General features: G+C 35.8%; 1 protein-coding gene and 1 pseudogene across 1 annotated transcript; both read left to right on the top strand.

The window, feature by feature from the left end:
* Positions 1 to 10,755: 10,755 nt before the first annotated feature.
* On the top strand, positions 10,756 to 12,442 carry LOC132190820 (endochitinase-like). The gene is made up of 3 exons (XM_059605861.1): positions 10,756 to 11,210; positions 11,308 to 11,458; positions 11,892 to 12,442. The coding sequence occupies exons 1-3, from the start codon at positions 10,787 to 10,789 to the stop codon at positions 12,259 to 12,261; spliced, it is 945 nt and encodes a 314-aa protein (XP_059461844.1). The 5' UTR covers positions 10,756 to 10,786; the 3' UTR covers positions 12,262 to 12,442.
* Positions 12,276 to 17,596, top strand: LOC132168370 (endochitinase-like; annotated as a pseudogene).
* Positions 17,597 to 19,878: the final 2,282 nt, after the last annotated feature.

Genomic DNA, 19,878 nt, shown 5'->3' on the forward strand with positions numbered 1-19,878 from the left:
ATCCATTACCCAACATAATCTATAGTTGGTGTAGGAAAAAATTATTTGAAAAAATAATAATAATAATAAAGGAAGAACATATAAGGCATTTAAGTCAAAAAAAAAAAAAAATTAGAAGTGTTTCTAGCAGTGAAATCCAACAATATCACAAATCCAGCAAATATAAAAACATAAATCATACATTCAAAAAAAAAAAAAAATTACAAATCCGACAAAAAAAAAAAAAAAAAAAAGGTAAAAAAATGGGTTATGGTTATGAGGGGTGAGTATGACTTTGAAATGATAGTAGAAAAAACCTAACCTAACCTAAAGGTCACAAACCTATCAAATCCAAAACGATTTTGTTCCATGGAATTTAATTTATATATTATATATAAAGCGAATGTGGAAGCAGTTATTATCCGTATCTGCATATCTTAAAATTGTTATCCGCATCGATATATGCAAATAATGATTTTTCCTATTAGTATCTACATTATTATAACATATAGCGGATAAGTGCGGTGTACCTTATTTGTCATGGCTCGAAGATGACATTAGAGAAGAGGACAATACGTATGTACGTCAATTTTACTGGTTCTATACCCCATCATTTCAGTGGCTACACTCTTATCCGAATCACGCCTAAAGACTAAGGGGCTACGACATTTTCCTTGACAGGGAGCTTCACTTAAGGTGCCCTTAAGGTCGAGCACAATTTAACTCATGGTTGGAGGGATCTAGGTTTTCTTTCTTTCTATTTACTTTTTACTTTTTTTAGGAGGAACATTACAGATCTTTACCTTCATTTTATATGATGAGTGTCAAATATTGCATATTTGAGCCCCTTAATTTGCATTTGTTAATCCTTTAGCTGTGTCTTAGTCTGATGTTTGTGTTAATTTTGGTGTTTTAGTGTTTTGTGGGTTGCTAAGGGAAAACTGTACCTTTAAATGTGAAAAATGCAAAATTTGGAAGAAAGCCACCAAGAGGAAGCATCGAGCACACCAGACTGGCACTCGAGCGCATCTGCGCTCGAGCCCTGCGGCATTACGCTCGAGCAGAGGCACCGCAGCGCTCAAGCACTACGCCGCAGGAGACAATATCGCATGAGTGAGTACGCTTGAACGCACTGGCCATGCGATCGAGCACACCCGCGCCCAACATCAAGCCATCAGCGAGCACACGCTTGCATCGAAAGTGGAATGTGCATGCTCGAGTGCGATCGAGCGCACCTGGTGTGCGCTCGAGCGCACTCGTCTGACCTAGAAGCACTGAAATCTTGAAATTTGCTTATAAATATCATTCTTTTTTAGGAAAACGTACGGAGGCGCGCCAGGGGGCGCTGTTCTTTGTCGCTTTCGTGTTTTTTGGATTTTTGTAACTCTGAACACCAATTCTTTTGTAAGTTATTTAATTTTAATGAACTTAATTACTTTCTCTATGATTCCTTTTTTTATGAGAGGCTAAAACCTTCAACTAAGGTTGAAGATGAAGCCTCACCATTGATTTGTTTGCATATTTTTATGTTTTGTTCATACAATTCCGACGTTTAGTGTAACGTATATTCATTTCAATTCAATTATTTGATTAAGTTCTTGTAATTGATTGTTTAGAATAATATTTTTGCCAAAGTTGGATATTCCATGTGTTTCATCCGACGGATACATTGGATGATTTTTATTTAAGTTGGATATGCATTGTGATTTGTATAATGGATGGATTCATTGAATCTTTCAATAGGTTAATTGTATGAAAATTAGAACATGCATGGGGTTTTATTGCAATTCGGATGTATGAAAAAACATAATAATGTGTGCTTTGATTTGATGAGTGTGAATTTTGAAACCTTAGTATTTATCTTTTGATTAATTTTATTTTGTTTAGTTTTCAATTTCAAAAATCAAAAATCTTTTAGAACTAGGTTAAAATTTAATTAGTTTAGATAGAAGTTTATTTACACGAACACAATTCCCTGTGGATTCTACCTCGCACTTGCAAAAGCTATATTGTAAACGACTTGTGCACTTACGAGTAACATTAAAACTCACAACAAGTTTTTGGCGCCATTGCCAGGGAATTGTTTGTATTTGTGAAAATAAATTTTTGTTTAAATTGATTTTATTTTTCTACTAGTTATAATGAGCACTTTTTTCAATTTTATTTTATTTTACTTGTTTCTACAAGTCTAATAAAAAAAGGAAGAAGATTTTGTGTTTGGTTTGTTTTTGCAGTTTCTGGCGAATTTCCGTCCCTGCCAAGCCGCTCGAGCACACTTGAGCACAAGGCTGCGAACAGAATCCGCGCCTACGATCAATCTTTTCCAATCTACACCCAAGCGCACAACAGATGCACGCTTGAGCGCAAGCTACTTACACGTAAGCGCACAAGCGCAACAGACAGCAGCAAAGGATTCCGCGCACCTGTGCTCGATCCCTCTTCACCTGTGCTCATGCGTACTTCCGCAGACTGCACCAAAATGGGTCAATACCTAAAATCTTGCCAAACTTATGTTTGGTCCGTTTTGTGAGTTTTTGAATTTTTGGTATTGTTGTTTAGTTTTGTGTTTCTATGGTAGTTTTCATTTTTGTTTATATTTCTCAGAAAAAAAAGAAAAAAAAAAAACATGAATTTTCCTTGTCGCAGTTTTATGTGGGGTATTTGCATGCTAAACACTAAAAAGTAAGGGTGAAGCATGAATTTTCCATGTTGTGATTTTAATAATTTTTCTGTTCAACATGTTTCTCATAGTGGTAGGACGCCAGCTCCTACCAACTACCAGCAAAATTTTTACCCACATGGACCATGTTCATACTGCTTCAATCCTAATCATAGTTTTGGTAAGTGTCCATCCTGGGGACAATTTTCCAATTTTTCACATGAGCAAATGAGCATCAATTTCTCCAGCCCGAGGTTTGATTCAAATTCCAATTTTTATAACCCGAACTGGATCAACCATTCTGATTTCTCGTGGCAAGCTCATGCTATGGGAAACTATGCTCCCCAAGTCGATGAACTGCACCATCCTGAATATCTGTAGTTCGACAACCAATCTTCCCATCCTTCATCCTACGACTATCAATCCTCATTGGAAGATCCTCTAAAATCCTTCATGCAACTAACCGGCCAATCTGCCGCTCAAATGTCACAACCAGAATTAACGTTGGAAGACGCACTCAATGCGTTCAAGCAAACAACCAACCAGTGTATACAAGAGCTTAAGAATTCCACCGTGGTCATAACCAAGACATTCAAGAACTCAAGGATGCCACCATGGTCAACACTCAAGAAATTGCAAGGTTGGAAGGACAGGTTGATCATCTAGTTGCAGAATTCAACAGAATCGAGGAAGAGGAGCTTCAAAGTCAGGAGATGGTAAGAGGGCAATACATGATTGATGAGGATGACACCAGCAATCCTCATCATGAGCATGCCCAAGCCACCACCACACGTGGGAGTAAGGAAATTGTTGATGAGACTGTTAATGAGCCAAATCTTGAGAACCCTTTGGAAGAGTGCTTTGCTCAATTTGGATGTGACCTAGACCTTGACAAGTTCCTTGAGCAAGTTGGGACTTTTAATGAGCCAAGTCTAGAGGATCCTTTAAAATAGTGTTTTGTTCAATTTGAATTTTATCTGGACCTTAACATGATATGTGAGTAAGCTGAGACCTTATTGGATCCCACTCCTGAGATGTGGACTGAGAATGGGGAAACCACGGAGATATCCTTCCCTAACCCATCTTCATCAGCAGCTGAGCCTCTCATTATTGAGAACAACAATGTGGAAGAAAAAGAGGAGCAAATTGAGCCCCCATCAACTCCAAGTTTGTCCAACAACATTGTGAGTACTGAAGCTCATTCCTTTATCACAATTCCTCTTGAAGCACATCATGAACCCCAAGCCTCATTTATTCAATGTCTCAAAGAACCATCTTATACCAAGACTCTCAAGGATCTATGCAAACAAGTGAGCAAATCTAGGAACCATTGTCCTAAGAAGATCCTTCTAAGCAACAAGGTTGGCTACCTAAGATGGCGGAACATCCTTCCAGAGGGCTATGAAATTTTAAAGAAGAAATGGTGGAAGAGATTGGTTGGACATCCGAATGATCGGGGAAAGCGCTGTAAACTTTCTTGTCCAATTTATTTTCCACATTTCAATTCATGTTTTCTTTTTTCCTTTTTCATTTTATTTCTCGTTATTTCATTTTCTCTTTTAACAGCAATTGATCTAATGACGCTTGTTTTGTGAGAAAATTTTGCTGTTAGTTTTTTTTGTGATAGGTGTTCTTGTGTTTAAGTTTGGGGGACGCTCTGGCCTTTGCACACTCTAGTTTCCTCACCTCAAGGTATTGCATCTCTTGACACATTGGGGACAATATGTCATTTAAGTTTGGGGGTGTGAAAGACACTATTGTCCATTTCTTTTTATCTTTTGGTGTTTGTGTTTATTTCATTTAAAAAAAAAAAAAAAAATTGCTGTGTTGTTGATTGAGCATGAGTTACACTGTTACTATGGCTTGCATTTCATGGCTTGTTTAACATCTTGAACACATCATGTCATTAGGACTAATTTTTGGCTTAGAGAGGCTTCACATGTTTTGAGTTGATCATCACATGCACATTAGCATAGAGTCTATAGGGTATGAGATTTGAATTGATTAGTGTGTATCTTGAGATTTGTAGGATGAATTGTTGATGAATAACCTTGGCTTGAAAAAAAAAAAATCATTATCATTTTGAGTTTCTCATTGAGTAACCAGACCTCTTGCCTCATTAAGCGCTTAGTATTCGCATAAAAATATGTGGAATTTGAATTGATTGATTGTATGGCTAGTCTGGCTTCGTAGCCTTTTGGACTTGAGTCATTAAGCCCTTAGAGATGTTTTTACATCTAATGAACTAAAACCATCTGGTTTGGGAGTCACTGGCCCAACACTCGTTACATAAGTCAATTAGAAAGCCTAAGGGAGCCAAGCTTTGCACAACCTAAACAAAAAAAAAAAAAAAAAAAAAAAAAAACATCTTGACTTAAGCCTGGGTTGGTTCATCTGATAGGATTCCTATGAATTTTGAGGCACACAAACTGTGAGTAAATTGAAGCCTCATGATTACATGCTAATCTCACTTTTCACTTAATGGAGCATGTGTTGTCTCAATTGCCAACTTATGATTTTGGATGTCCTTATGATGTGATTGTGGTGGTCATTTTGTTAAGCATGCTCATGAGTAAGAACCATGTATTTGTGTGGAAATTCATGTTTGTCCATAACATAATACTGACAATTTCTATGGGTATCATTGCTGTTAAACTCTCACGAGACTTCACTCGTCCTCTAGGGAAGCCTAGGGGTTTAAAAGGCTTGTTGCATGTGCAATCGTTTCTCGCACGACAGAATTTATGTTTCTTACTTTCATTTTGTTTTTTGATTTGTTCTGCTAAGAGACTAGCAAAATGTAAGTTTGGGGGTATTTGATGAGTGTTAAATATTACATGTTTGAGTCCCTTAATTTGCATTTCTTAATCCTTTATCTATGTCTTAGTTTGATGTTTGTGTTAGTTTCGGTGTTTTAGTGTTTTGCATGTTTCTAAGGGAAAACTGCATCTTTAAATGTGAAAAATGCAAAATTTGGAAGAAAGCCACCAAGAGGAAGCATCAAGCGCACCAGAATGGTGCTTAAGCGCATCTGCGCTTGAGCCCAACAGCATTATGCTCGAGCACACATGCGCTCGAGTAGAGGCACCACAATGCTCAAGCGCTACACCGCAGGAGACAATATCGCATGCGTGAGCATGCTCGAGCGCACTGGCCATGCAATCGAGCGCATCCATGCCCAACATCAAGCCATCAGCGTGCACACGCCTCAATCAAAAGTGGAAAGTGCACGCTCGAGTGTGATCAAGCGCATCTGGTGTGCGCTCGAGCGCATTAGTCTGATCTAGAAGCATTGAAACCCTAAAATTAGCTTATAAATATAATTCTTTTCTAGGTAAACGTATGGAGGCGTGCCAAGGGGCGTTGTTCTTTGTTCTTTTCGTGTTTTCTGGGTTTTTGTAGCTCTGAATACCAATTCTTTTGTAAGTTATTTAATTTTAATGAAGTTAATTAGTTTCTTATGATTTCTTTTGTCATGGGAGGCTAAAACGTTCAACTAAGGTTGAAGATGAAGCCTCACCATTGATTTGTTTGCATATTTTTATATTTTGTTCGTACAATTCCGACGTTTAGTGTAATGTATGTTTATTTCAATTCAATTATTTGATTAAGTTCTTGTAATTGATTGTTTGGATTAATATTTGTGCCAAAGTTGAATATTCCATGTGTTTCATCCGACGGATACATTGGATGATTTTGATTTAAGTTGGATATGTATTGTGATTTGTATAATGGATTGATTCATTGAATCTTTCAATAGGCTAATTTTTATGAAAATTAGAACATGCAGAGGGTTTTATTGCAATTCGGATGTATGAACAAACATAATAATATGTGCTTTGATTTGGTGAATGTGAATTTTGAAACCAAAGTATTTATCTTTTGATTAATTTTATTTTGTTTAGTTTTCAATCTCAAAAATCAAAAATCTTTTGGAACTAAGTTAAAATATAATCAGTTTAGATAGAAGTTTATTTACACGAATACAATTTTCTGTGGGTTCGACCTCGCACTTGCAAAAGGTATATTGCAAACGACTCATGCACTTGCAAGTAACATTAAAACTCACAACATTATAGTACTAATCAATTATGTGTTTTAAACATTTTTTTTTTATGTCATTTAGTAAAAACAATAAAAAGTACGTTATACCCCAAAACGTTGACCGGTGTAAAATTGGTGTACTAAAGGTAAAAAGAAATGGAAGGCTATTTGGGAAAGTATTGGGTATGTTTGGCGAAGTTTCATTTTATTTTTTATGGAATAATAATGTAAATTAAATGATGTAATATAAATCTGAAAGAAGTTTTAAATTTTTGTAAGAAAGTTATTTGTTAATGAAAAAAAGAATTTTTTTTTTTTTTTTTTTTGGGAGAAATAAAAAAAAATCAAAAAAGGAGAAATGGTTGCCAAATGTTATTTTCCAAGTTGACAGGGACTTTATGTCCTTGGGGTGATGCAATCTAGACACCTATCAAGTAGAAAAATGATAAAGGCACAACTTAAACCCAACTTTGGCCCAACTTTTCTCATAAGTTTAAACAAAAAACTGCTTGTGGAGGAGAGAAAAAGCCTTAAACTAGAGAGAAAGAGAAATTTTGTCTAGAAGTTTGACCAAAGTTGGGTTTGAGTTGTGACTGTGTCTGTATCACATCTCTATCAAGTATGTGGTGAGGGAAACCGTTGGATTAGCGGAAGAAGAATTGTCTAGGGACAAATTAGTCAATTGGGATGATGTGTCGGTGAATATAAAATTGGCTAGCGTAAGGGACTTCCGGGCTAATTATCACTTGGGGGAAATTAGTGGAAACTGGAAGCTGGAATTCATATTCTAGTGTCAAAACATCAAAAATTCTTCTTATCCTCGAAATTAAGATATATATCACTCTTGATGGTGACCAATTGATACCGAATGTCCCTTTTGTTTTCTCTTCTCATAACAAAAACATTAACAAACAATATAAATACAAAACACTTCTAAAAACACAAATAATTTTTGTCTTTTTATTGCAACATAACACTTCTTCAAACCCTAAACCCAAAAGGCATCCCATCAAATAGAATAGTCAAGGAAATCATAGCCAAAAATTAATGGTCCTTGATGATGAAATCATGAGGCTCACCCAACCCATTTTGAATAGAATAGTCAAGGAAAACCCATTAAATAAGGCTATATATACCCACCATTCTCTTCTACAAACACATCCTCAGAGACAAAAAATGAAGGTCTATACCTTAATTCTCTCCTTATCTTTCTTGCTTGGAACCTTCTCAGCAGAACAATGTGAAAGTCAGGCCGGTGGAGCTGTATGTCCAAATGGGTTATGTTGGAGCAAGTTTGGCTGGTGTGGCAGCTCAAATGCCTACTGTGAGACAGGCTGCCAGAGCCAATGTAAAACTGGTGGTGCAAAAGAAAGAGGAGAAAATATAGAAAAACGAAATTGCTCCTAAGGTCTCTTACAACGTCACTTTTGTTAAGAAATTATTTGCCCTCACCAGATATGGTATACAAGAGGGTACCAACAAATATTCTCCAGGATACAATGGAGCCCAAAAAACTTCTATTTAATTGCGTTTTCCACAAAACAAAATTAAACCCAAAAATACTCTTAGATTTTTCTATTCTATCAAAAGACAAAGACTCTGATAATAATTAAAAAATACAGAGAAGAGTTTTTAAAGAAATTGAATAATCAGAGATAATTATGGTCGATGACCGATTCAACTCACTCAGTAAGTCTCTGAATTAAACATTAGTTACACACAGACACACAATTAAACATATAATTAAGGGTGACCATTTGTGCATGTTTGTTGGGTTCCGATGGTGTCGAAGTATTGATACAAGACTATATAGATTAACCATAACTCGATTTATTTAATTAAACAGGTCAAATCTTTTAACCTTAACTCTATAATTTTGTGTTGGGTTTGTGTCGGGTTTTATACCATGTCAACAATTGCTAGCCTTAATATCATGTGTCATGTTCAGGTCGTGTCAAAAAATGAGTACAAGACTATATAAGTCAACCCTAATTTGACATGATAAATTAAATGGTTTAGACCTGTTAATTTGAACACATTAATTTTGTATTAAATTCGTGTCGGTTGATAGGTGGTGTCAAAAATTAACAATCCTAAATATAATATCATAGACTTTGACCCAGCAAACTTCTGACGACTTTGATTGTTTATTGGGTGACTTTGATGTACAGCAACTACAACTACGGGAAGCGGGTAAAGCCATTGGAGTTGATCTCATAAGCAATCCGGATCTAGTAGCCACAGACGCAACCATATCATTCAAGACAGTCATATGATTTTGGATGACCCCACAGGGAAACAAACCCTTCAGCCGCGATGTCATCATCGGAAAATGGACACCGTCCGCTGCGGACAGGTTAGGTGGTCGGGTTCCTGTCTATGGTGTCATCACCAACATAATTAGCGGTGGGCTGGAATGTGGGTGTGGTGCCGATATATAGTTAAGTGGCTAGTAGGATCGGGTTCTATAAAAGGTACCTTGACATATTGGGAGTAAGCTACGGGGACAATTTAGACTACAACCGTCATAGGCCTTTTGCCTAATTAAGCTACCTAGCTGCTATTACTCCAAGGCAAATAAAAGTTCAAAAAAGTATAATAAGGAGACAGTAAATCCTATGTAATTGGAGATCAATGAAAAAGTTTCTACAATATTACTGCTGAATAAAGAAGTCAAGAGTTTTAATAAACTTGAATTTTGGAGGTGCAGCTTACAGATCAATTGTATTGATGTGATGTCCAGCATTCAAACAGATTAGTGCATAATGGAACTCCAAAATTGAAAGTTCAGTCTGGAAAGTATCATATCTCTGGAAATATATTGCCATATCTTTTGCACTTGTCTTCCACAAAAACGACAAGAAAATCACCTGTTGGAGCCCTTGGGGAAGTCAAGCAGCCCATGTGAATAAAATTTAATCAAGGAAAATCGAAAAGGACAAGAACAATACCCTATATGTACCCAAAAAAACAACGTCGAGCTGCCACACCAGCCAAATTTGCTACAACAAGGACCGACATAAAAGTAGTGCAAAAAGTTACACACTCTTTTTTTTCTTTTTTCTTTTTTTGATGGGGCAACTCGGTAAAAAGAAATGGAGGATGGAGGGCTATTTGGAAAAGTTTGGGGGTATGCTTGACGAAGTCTCATTTTATTTTTTTATGCAATAGTAATAAGAATTAATTAATGTAATATAAATATAAAAGAAGTTTTGAATTTCTGTCAGATAAAAGTAAATAAAGTTGTTTGTTAATAAAAGGAGTTTGAATTTTTTTTTTTTTTGGGAGAAATTAAAAAAAAAAAAAAAAAAAAAAAAAAAGGAAAAAAGATGGGAGAAATGCTTGCCAAATGTTATTTTCCAAGTTGACAGGGACGTTATGTCCTTGGGGTGATGCAATCTAGACACCTATCAAGTATGTGGAGAGGGAAACCGTTGGATTAGCTGGAGAAGAATTGTCTAGGGACAAATCAGTCAATTGGAAGAAATATTAGTGAATATCAATCAATCAATTGTTATTTTTACAGTAAGTTGGATCGCAATTATACAATTATCTACTAAGAGAATAAGAGTCTATATAAAATTGCATTAGAAAGTTTAATAAGTATTTTTAGTGTCTAAAAAGTTGTAGCAAACAAAAGTTAGCATATTTGGTAAAAAAAAATTTAAAATACTTTTTGACTTTTTTCTCTAAAATGGCCAAAATACATTTTTGGTAAAAGTTTAAAAATGAAATTTTTGCTAAAAAACGTTTTTTCACTTAAAAACTCTATTTCTCAAACTCAATTCCAAACCGTCTTAAGACTAGTATTGTGAAAGTCCTAAGACTAGTATTGTGAAAGTGGTTGAAAATCATGAAGACTTCTGGGGCTGCATAGCACTGTGAAGCTGGAATTAATATTCTATTATCAAAACGTCAAAAATTCTCCTTATCCTCGAAATGAAGATATCACTCTTGATGGTCATCTATTGATAGCGAATGTCCCTTTTGTTTTTTCTTCTCGAAACAAAAAATTCTCCTTATCCTCGAAATGAAGATATAAAATAAGGCTATATATACCCACCATTCTCTTCTACAAACCATACAAATCCTCAAAGACAAAAAATGAAGGCCTATACCTTAATTCTCTCCTTAGCTTTCTTGCTTGGAACCTCCTTAGCAGAACAATGTGGAAGTCAGGCAGGTGGAGCTGTATGTCCAAATAGGCTATGTTGTAGCAAATTTGGCTGGTGTGGCAGCTCAAATACCTACTGTGAGACTGGCTGCCAGAGCCAATGTACAACCTCCAACCCGACCCCGTCCCCGACACAGAGCGGCAGCGATGTCGGCAGCATCATCAGTGGCCCTCTTTTCGACCAGCTGCTCAAATATCGAAACGATGGGCGATGTAAAAGCAATGGATTCTACCTATACAATGCTTTCATCGCTGCTGCTCGATCTTTTGGTGGCTTTGGCACAAATGGTGATGCTATTGCACGTAAAAGGGAGATTGCAGCTTTCTTGGCTCAAACCTCTCATGAGACCACAGGTGAGTAAGCAATTTAATTTGCTTTTTATGTTGTTGTTTGTTGGATTAATTTGCTCAATTTAATTGCAAAAGATGATTAAAATCGTATTTTGTGTAGGAGGATGGGCAAGTGCACCAGATGGCCCATATGCATGGGGTTATTGCTTTGTTACGGAAACCAACAAGCAAGCCTACTGTACGCCGTCCGGTCAATGGTCGTGTGCTGCCGGCAAACAATACTATGGAAGGGGACCGATTCAACTCACTCAGTAAGTCTCTGAATTAAACATATAATTAAGGGTGACGATATGTGTATGTTTATTGGGTTTAGATCGTGTCGAAGTATTGATACAATCATACAAGACTATATAAATTAATCATAACTCGATCTATTTAATTAAATGAGTCAAATCTCTTAACCTTAGCTCAATAATTTTGTATTTAGCTTATGTCGGGTTTGTATTTTATGTCAACAATTGCTACCCTTAATATCATGTGTCAGATTCAGATTGTGTCAAAACATTCGTATAAGGCTGTATAAGTCAATCCTAACCTGACATATTTAATTAAACAGGTCCAACCCATTAATTTTAATTTGTTAATTTTGTATTGAATTTGTTTAACAACCCAAGCTATAATATCATAGACTTTGACCCCACAGACTTCTGACAACTTTGATTGTTTATTGGGTGACTTTGACAGCAACTACAACTACGGGCAAGCAGGCAAAGCCATTGGAGTTGATCTCATAAGCAATCCAGATCTGGTAGCCACCGATGCAACAATATCATTCAAGACAGCCATATGGTTTTGGATGACCCCACAGGGAAACAAGCCGTCTAGCCATGATGTCATCATCGGAAAATGGACACCGTCCGCTGCGGACAGGTCAGCTGGTCGGGTTTCGGGCTATGGAGTGATCACCAACATAATCAACGGTGGGTTGGAATGTGGGCGTGGTGCTGATAGTAGAGTGGCTAACAGGATCGGGTTCTACAAAAGGTACTGTGACATATTGGGAGTAAGCTACGGGGACAACTTAGACTGTAACAGTCAGAGGCCTTTTGCCTAAGCTACTTAGCTGCTATGACTCCAAGGCAAATAAAGGTTCAAAAAAGTATAATAAGGAGACAATAAACCCTACGTAATTGGAGAGATTTTCTTGTACAATGAGAAAGTTTCTACAATATTACTGCTGAATAAAGAAGTCTTAAGAGTTTTAATAAACTTGAATTTTGGAGGTGCAGCTTACAGATCAGTTGTATTGATGTGATGTCCAGCATTCAAACAGATTAGCGCATAATGGAACTCCAAAATTGGAAGTTGAGTGTGGAAAATATAATCTCTCTGGAAATATATTGCCTCTTTTGCACTTGTCTTCCACAAAACCGACAAGAAAGGGACATGTCCTTGGGGAAGTCAAGCAGCCCATGTGAATAAAATTTAATCAAGGAAAATCGAAAAGGACCAGAACAACACCCTATATGTACCCAAAAAAACACATCACATCGCACAGAAATGAAGTATTCGTACACCTTAATTCGTTGTCTTTTTCCTTAGCTTTCTACGAATTAACCTCGCCAGAACAGTGTGGAAGACAAGCTAGGAAATGGCCTTTGTGTAGGAGGCTGGCCAGAAGCACAAGATGGCACCCATATGAATGGGGATATTGCTTTATAAAAGAGAAAGAAAGTAAACCTTATTGTGACAAAGGCCCATGCCCTCTGACCGATTCAACTCACGCACTCTTGTCTCTGGCGAATTAGTTAGTTACGATTCATGAATTCGACATCAACCTAACATGAAATTAGCGAAATAAGAGTGAAGAGTTCGATCCGTTTAAATTAATGGGTCAGGTTATAATTAATCTATATATATAGTCTTATACTCATATTTCGACATAATTTAAATCTGACACTTGATATGGATCGGGCTTCCATGCACAATCTGCGGTTAAAAAATGGGTGGTCAGGATTTAGTAAGGCAAGTTTTACTCAAGAGACGCAAACGCCGTTTGTATCCTTCTTTGTCTATGTTAACTGGCTGAAAAAACGTCTTTGAGAAAAAAACTACGAGACGCTGGCTTCTTTCTTCTTTCCCACTAAGTAACAAGTATTCGTGCATCTCCATTCTTCACAAACTCCTTAGAACTCAAAGTGAAGTCCTTCAAAGATCTGAGAGCATTCAATTTCTTCCAAAAACTCTGAGCTTATGCACTTGCCTCAATAGTAAGCGATATATGGTCCTTACAAAAAACTGGAGCGGGTAACTCGATTACAGAGGTCGGTCTAGCAAAGACCCAAAGACCAAAAAAAAAAAAAAATCCATGGAATCAAAGCTTAGGCTCGTTTGTTTCGATGTAAAATGCTTTTTGTCAGAAAATATCTTCCTGAAAAATTATTTTTTGGAAAATATATATATATATATATATATATATATATATATATTTTAGATGTCACTACAAATAAAGGAGAATTATTTAGTGTTTATTTTAACATTGAACATATTCTCAATGAGAAACATATATATATATATATATATATATATATATATATATATATATTCGATTAAATTATATTAAACTCTAAATTAAGAAAATATCCTGACCAAGTTTAAGAGGTATCCTAACCGAGTCCGCTGTGACTCACCCAGGTCCCGCCTGGACCCCGCCTAAACCGAGAAAAAATTACTCTGAGTCTCAAAGCAAAGACCCAAAAAAAAGAGAAAAAAAGAGCCATGAAATCGAAGCTTTGTGTGAGTCTCAAAGCTTACACAATGTGAGTCTAAGCAGCAACACCAGACCCAGGCCCGAGCGCAAGTTTAGAGAATTACAAATCTATGTTGCTTAGTGGCTAGTGGGAAAGAAGAAAGAAGCCAGCGTTTGGTAATTTTTTCTCAAAGAAACGTTTTTTCATCCGGTGAACGTAGCCAAAGAAGGTCACAAACGGCGTTTACATCTTTTGAGTAAATCTTGCCATTTTTAAATCCTGACCACCCATTTTTTAACTGCAGATTGTGCTGTTTTTATGTTAACAGCACGGAAGCCCGATCCATGCTGTTAAATCAGACAGCATCTAACAATTCATTATACTCATTTCAAAATCAAATATATACGTATTTAATTTACAAGCAAAATGTGCCCCAAGTTGCAATTATATATATATATTGAACGACTAGAAGAATCATAAGATTATCTTTAGGGCTTTTCCCAGAAGGTATCCGTTTAAATGCAAGATTTCGAGAGCTTAAAATTTGAGAAATTTGACGGTGGAACTGGATTGATTAAAAAAAGTCAACATACAATGCAAGGGAACTCACCTACGATATATAGTCGATCGATGTGTGTACATTAGTTTAACTGGTATTTTTTTACTATCAAATTTTGATGAGAAATGCTAAACATATTCTCATGTGCTTGACGTAACCGTGAACATTATTATTGGATGTTAAGTTTATGCAGATAGGAAGTGATTTATTTAATTGTTTAATTTATATTCTAACACTCCCTCAATCTCTCACGTGTGGACTCAGACTCTACCTTAATAGGTGAGACCCAACACGTGAAATATTTAATTGAAATATTAGAAGGTGAATGATGAACATAGAATTCAACATCAAAATCTTTACTCTGGTATTACTTTAAATCACCATTTATTTTAAAATTTTCAATTAATAAATAAATGTATTTAATTATTTAATTTATATCGTGACAAAGAGTTAATCCTTAGTTTTGTTTTTTTTTTTTTTTTTTTTATGAATAAGCATTTCATTAAAATCAAAGCTCAAAACAGAGCAACACTGAAACACAAATACAACCCCTTACAAAGCCAGGGGAAAACAAAAACCTACAAAACCAGCAACTACTCAACACCAAAACAACCCCTTACAACCCTTACATATTAAAAACAAAAAACAGAACTACAAGCCAACATTATAGAGGATGGCAGAAGGCAAATTCCACAATGAACACAACAAAAGGTTCTCCCTAGTTCTAGGAAAACCTCTTTTTACAGCAATTCTAGCCCTGATTTCCCAGAAAATCTGCTTCAGTAGCTGCTCTTCAGTTTTTGGAACACCATCATGTCTAAGTTCATTTCTAGTACGCCAGAGATTATAAATAACAGAACCAAGAACCAATTGACAAATCAAGCACTTAAGAGAGTTCTTTCCCCACTTATTGCAACCAAGCTGCACAAGTTCATCCCAAATCACAAGAGGCATATCAATTTTACAACGAATCATGCAACATTTCCAAACTCTCGAACTAAAGCTGCATTCAAAGAAAATATGATCACGAGTTTCTAGTTGAGAATGGCAGAAACAACACTGAACCTCACCCTTATAACCCCATTTGAGTAACCTCTCACCTGTAAGTAGCCTATCCTTCATAGTAAGCCACAAAATAAAAGCCTGCTTAGGAATAGCAAGAGGAAACCAAACTAACTTCCACCAAGTAACCTCTACATTCTTCTTTCTAAGGGCTTCCCAAGTCTCTGCACTAACAAAGACACCCTTTTTAGAAGCAGTCCAAACTGGCTTATCACATTGGCCTAAAGAAACTTCAGAAAGCCTAGCTTGAATATCAACTAGAGCTTCTGATCTTGCAGGTCTCCAAAACCAATCTCCATTGCAAATGACAGAAGACAGCTTAGCTTCAATATTACTTTGAGCATCATAAACAACCCTAAAGCCATATTGCTCAATCAAAACTCTTGCAGGATGCCACAAATCCAGCCACATATGAATGCTATCCCCATGCCCAACTTCAAACTTCAAGAACCTTTTAGCAATAGATCTCAGCTTCAAAATTTTCCTCCAACTCCATGAACAATTTTGAGGAATACCTACACTCCAAAAACTCCTTATTTTTAATAGATTTTCTCTAACTCAGGCAATCCAAATAGAACCAGACCTGGCAAATATACTCCAGATATGCCTAAGCATAGAAGTTTGATTCCAAGTTTCAAGCTTCTTTAAGCCCAAACCTCCCTCCTTTTTAGGAAAACAGAGATCAGACCAAGAAACCTTAGCTTTAGCTACACCTTCTTCTTTCTCATTCCATAAAAACCTATTGAACTTTTGTTCAACAGCTCTAATGATCTTTTTAGGAAGAATGAAAATTCCCATCCAATATACTTGTAAACTATAAAGAACAGAAGATAACAACTGGAGCCTACCTGCATATGAAAGATTCTTAGAAAGCCAAGAATCTATACGGCCAGAAATTCTACTAAGTAAAGCCCCACAGTCAGCTGCAGAAAGTCTGGACGAAATAAAAGGAACCCCAAGATACCTCACAGGGAAATGACCTTCCTTCATCATCAAATCATCCAATAGAATATGCCTCATTCTATCTAATACTCCAGAACAATAAAGAGAACTCTTAGAAGGATTAGCTTTCAACCCAGACAAATTCTCAAACTCAATAAGAGCAGCCTTGATAACTTTAATAGAACTCAAACTAGCTTCTGAAAAAATCAAAAGATCACCTGCAAAACACAAATGAGTAAGCTTCATTCTCTCACATTTAGGATGGAATTTAAAACCACCATTACCACCAATATGTGCAGCCATAATCCGAGAGAAAACCTCCATAGCAAGAACAAACAAGTAAGGAGAAATAGGGTCACCCTGCCTCAACCCCTTTTTACCTTCAAAATAGCCAACCAAAGTACCATTGATACAAACAGAAAATTTAGGAGAAGTAATACACGCCCTGATCCAGCTCAAAAATCTATTAGGAAAACCAAAACAGTGAAGGCAATGAAGCATAAATTCCCAATTCACCGAATCATAGGCCTTCATAAGGTCTATTTTCAAAGTACACCTAGGTTTTCCTTTTTCCTTACGATAACCCCTCACAAGTTCCTGAGCCAAAGTACACCTCAGTTTTGATTATTGCATCCTCGTGTATTTATCCATCACTTTGGAAGCTCAACCTTGCATTCATCACAATTTGACGCTGACTGTTTTTTAATTTTATATATATTTTAAAAGTAATTTGACGCTGACTTTGGGTGTTGCTTTTTGAATTGATCAACAACAACCATACTGCAGCAGGTAAAGCAATTGGATTGGACCTGATAAACAATCCGGATCCGTTAACTACAAACCCCGGAATATCTTTCAAGACAGCCAAATGGTTTTCGATGACCCCGTAAACAAAACAAGCCATCCAGCTACGATGTCATCATTGGAATATGGACACCAACAGCCACCGACGCGGCTGCAGGCCTAGTTCTAGGCTATGGTGTCATCACTAACATAATCAACGGTGGGCTCGAATGTAGGCGTGGTCCTGACAGTAAAGTAGATAATAGGATCAGGTTCTACAAAGGAACTGTGGCGCATTTGGAGTAAGCTATGGGGACAACTTAGACTGCAACAATCAGAGGCCTTTTGCCTAAGCTAGCTAGCTGCTATGACTCCAAGGAAAATAAAAGTTCGAACAAGAATTATAAGGAGACAATAATATAACCCTATTTAATTGGAGAGATTTTCTTGTCCACTGAGAAAGTTTCTACAATACAGTTGAATAAAGAAATAAAAGGTTCATTAATTTGAATACTGGACATCACAAATTTTAAATACTTATCTCTTATCTCGCTCTTATATTATTAGAGTGATGTGTTAGTGTCCATCAGCCTTTGTACTTGTTCTTTTTTTTTTTTTACAATAAAGGGCTGATGAAAACTGTTATGAGTCAATTGGTATGAAAGTGAGATGAGAGATGAGTATGTAGCATTACTTACAAGGCCAATTAAACATTGTCCAACAACTGTGAACCATGGTGATGGTAAATGCAATGTCGCATTCCCTTTGCTGCAATCTCATTGCTATTTAATTGGATAACTAATTCCAGTATTTAGTACAAATTAAAAGACGGTTTTGTTTTCTTTAAACTGTGTTGGAAAAATATCATTCAACTGAGTCTAATAAATTACCACATGTTCTTATAAGATTTGAGAGGCACATTTTTTTTTTTTTTTTTTAATTTACTTAACAGAGTCTTACACCATTAACTCCTCTCTTTCAAACATAGAGTGGAGTCCAAAAGTCTCTTTCAAACATATATGATTTTTTTTTGATAAAATCATATAGATCAGTTAGTTTAGTTGTTTGGTTTTGGATTATTTTGAATTGTTTGCTCGTCTACTGTCGTGGTGCTTTTGTAAGGTTCTTGCTTGATTGTCCCTAATTCTTGAATTTCTTATTCAACAGAAGAATATATATATATATATATATATATATATATATATATATATATCAAGCTAGAAATTTAGGGTGAAAAGAAACGACTACTTTATGTATTTAGCATTTACAATGTATTATTGCTTTACTAGTAATATTTACCCGCCATAATACCAAAAAAAAAAAAAAAGAGGAATTTAAATTTTTTGGGGAGAAATAAAAAAAAAAAAAAATTAAATTAAATTAAATTAAATTAAAAAAATTTAAATGAGAGAAATGTTTGCCGAATGTTATTTACTTATTTTTCAAGTTGACAGGGAAGTTATGTCCTTGGGGTGATGCAATCTAGACATGTATCAAGTATGTGGTGAGGGAAACCGTTGGATTAGCCGAAGAAGAATTGTCTAGCTAGGGACAAATTAGTCAATTGGGCTGACATGTAGGTGAATATCAATCATTAATTTTATTTTTTATTTTGGTTTTTTTTTTTTTTTTTTTTTTTTTGTTTAGTGCTGATACATTAGCTGATTATTACTGCATATCGTTGAGTTGTATGCATGACAATTGTACAGCTATCTGCTAAGAGCCTATTTGAGATTGCATTTGAGAAATATAGATTTTAAGTCAAAAAGTACGTTAAGCAAAAGCTTTATTTTTAAGTTTTTGTCAAAAATGCGTTTTAACTATTTTTAGGCTTTTTTTACCCTTAAAAGCGCTTTTAATTTTTTTACCAAACGAGTATTTTTTTTGTTCTTCGAACGGAATTTTTAAGTGTTAAACGCACCTTTACGCATCTCAAACGCAATCCTAAACAAGCCCTAAATAGCAGATGAAATTACCACGGTGGCTATCGTAAGAGACTAAGACTAGTATTGTGGAAGTCGTTGAAAATCACGAAGACTTTTGGGTTGGATAGCACTTAATTAGGGGAAATTAGTGGCAATTGGAAGTGAGAATTAATATTCTATTATCAAAACGTCAACAATTCTCCTTATCCTCGAAATTAAGATATCACTCTTGATGGTGACCAATTGATAGCAACTGTCCCTTTTATTTTCACTTCTCAAAAACAAAAATATTAACCAACAATATAAACACAAAACACTTTTAAAAGTGCAAAATTAATTTTCTTCATTTTATCACAACATAACACTTGTTCAAACCCTAAACCCAAAAAGCATCCCATCAAATAGAATAGTCTAAGGAAATCATAGCCAAATGTTAATGGTCCTTGATGATGAAATCGTGAGATATCACTCTTTATGGTGACCAATTGATAGCAACTGTCCCTTTTATTTTCACTTCTCAAAAACAAAAACATTAACAAACAATATAAACACAAAACACTTTTAAAACTACAAAATTAATTTTCTTCATTTTATCACAACATAACACTTGTTCAAACCCTAAACCCAAAAAGCATCCCATCAAAAAGAATAGTCTAAGGAAATCATAGCCAAATGTTAATGGTCCCTGATGATGAAATCGTGAGGCTCAC

The sequence above is a fragment of the Corylus avellana genome, chromosome ca1 (assembly GCF_901000735.1).
Source record: "Corylus avellana chromosome ca1, CavTom2PMs-1.0".
In the NCBI taxonomy this organism is placed as follows: domain Eukaryota; kingdom Viridiplantae; phylum Streptophyta; class Magnoliopsida; order Fagales; family Betulaceae; genus Corylus; species Corylus avellana.

What these genes read in the sequence shown, in the direction of transcription:
- LOC132190820 (XM_059605861.1), top strand. Translation starts at nt 10,787, where the DNA reads ATGAAGGCCTATACCTTAATTCTCTCCTTAGCTTTCTTGCTTGGAACC. An exon ending in AACCTCTCATGAGACCACAG is followed by an intron (nt 11,211 to 11,307) that starts GTGAGTAAGCAA and finishes TATTTTGTGTAG; the next exon opens with GAGGATGGGCAAGTGCACCA. An exon ending in GGACCGATTCAACTCACTCA is followed by an intron (nt 11,459 to 11,891) that starts GTAAGTCTCTGA and finishes TGACTTTGACAG; the next exon opens with CAACTACAACTACGGGCAAG.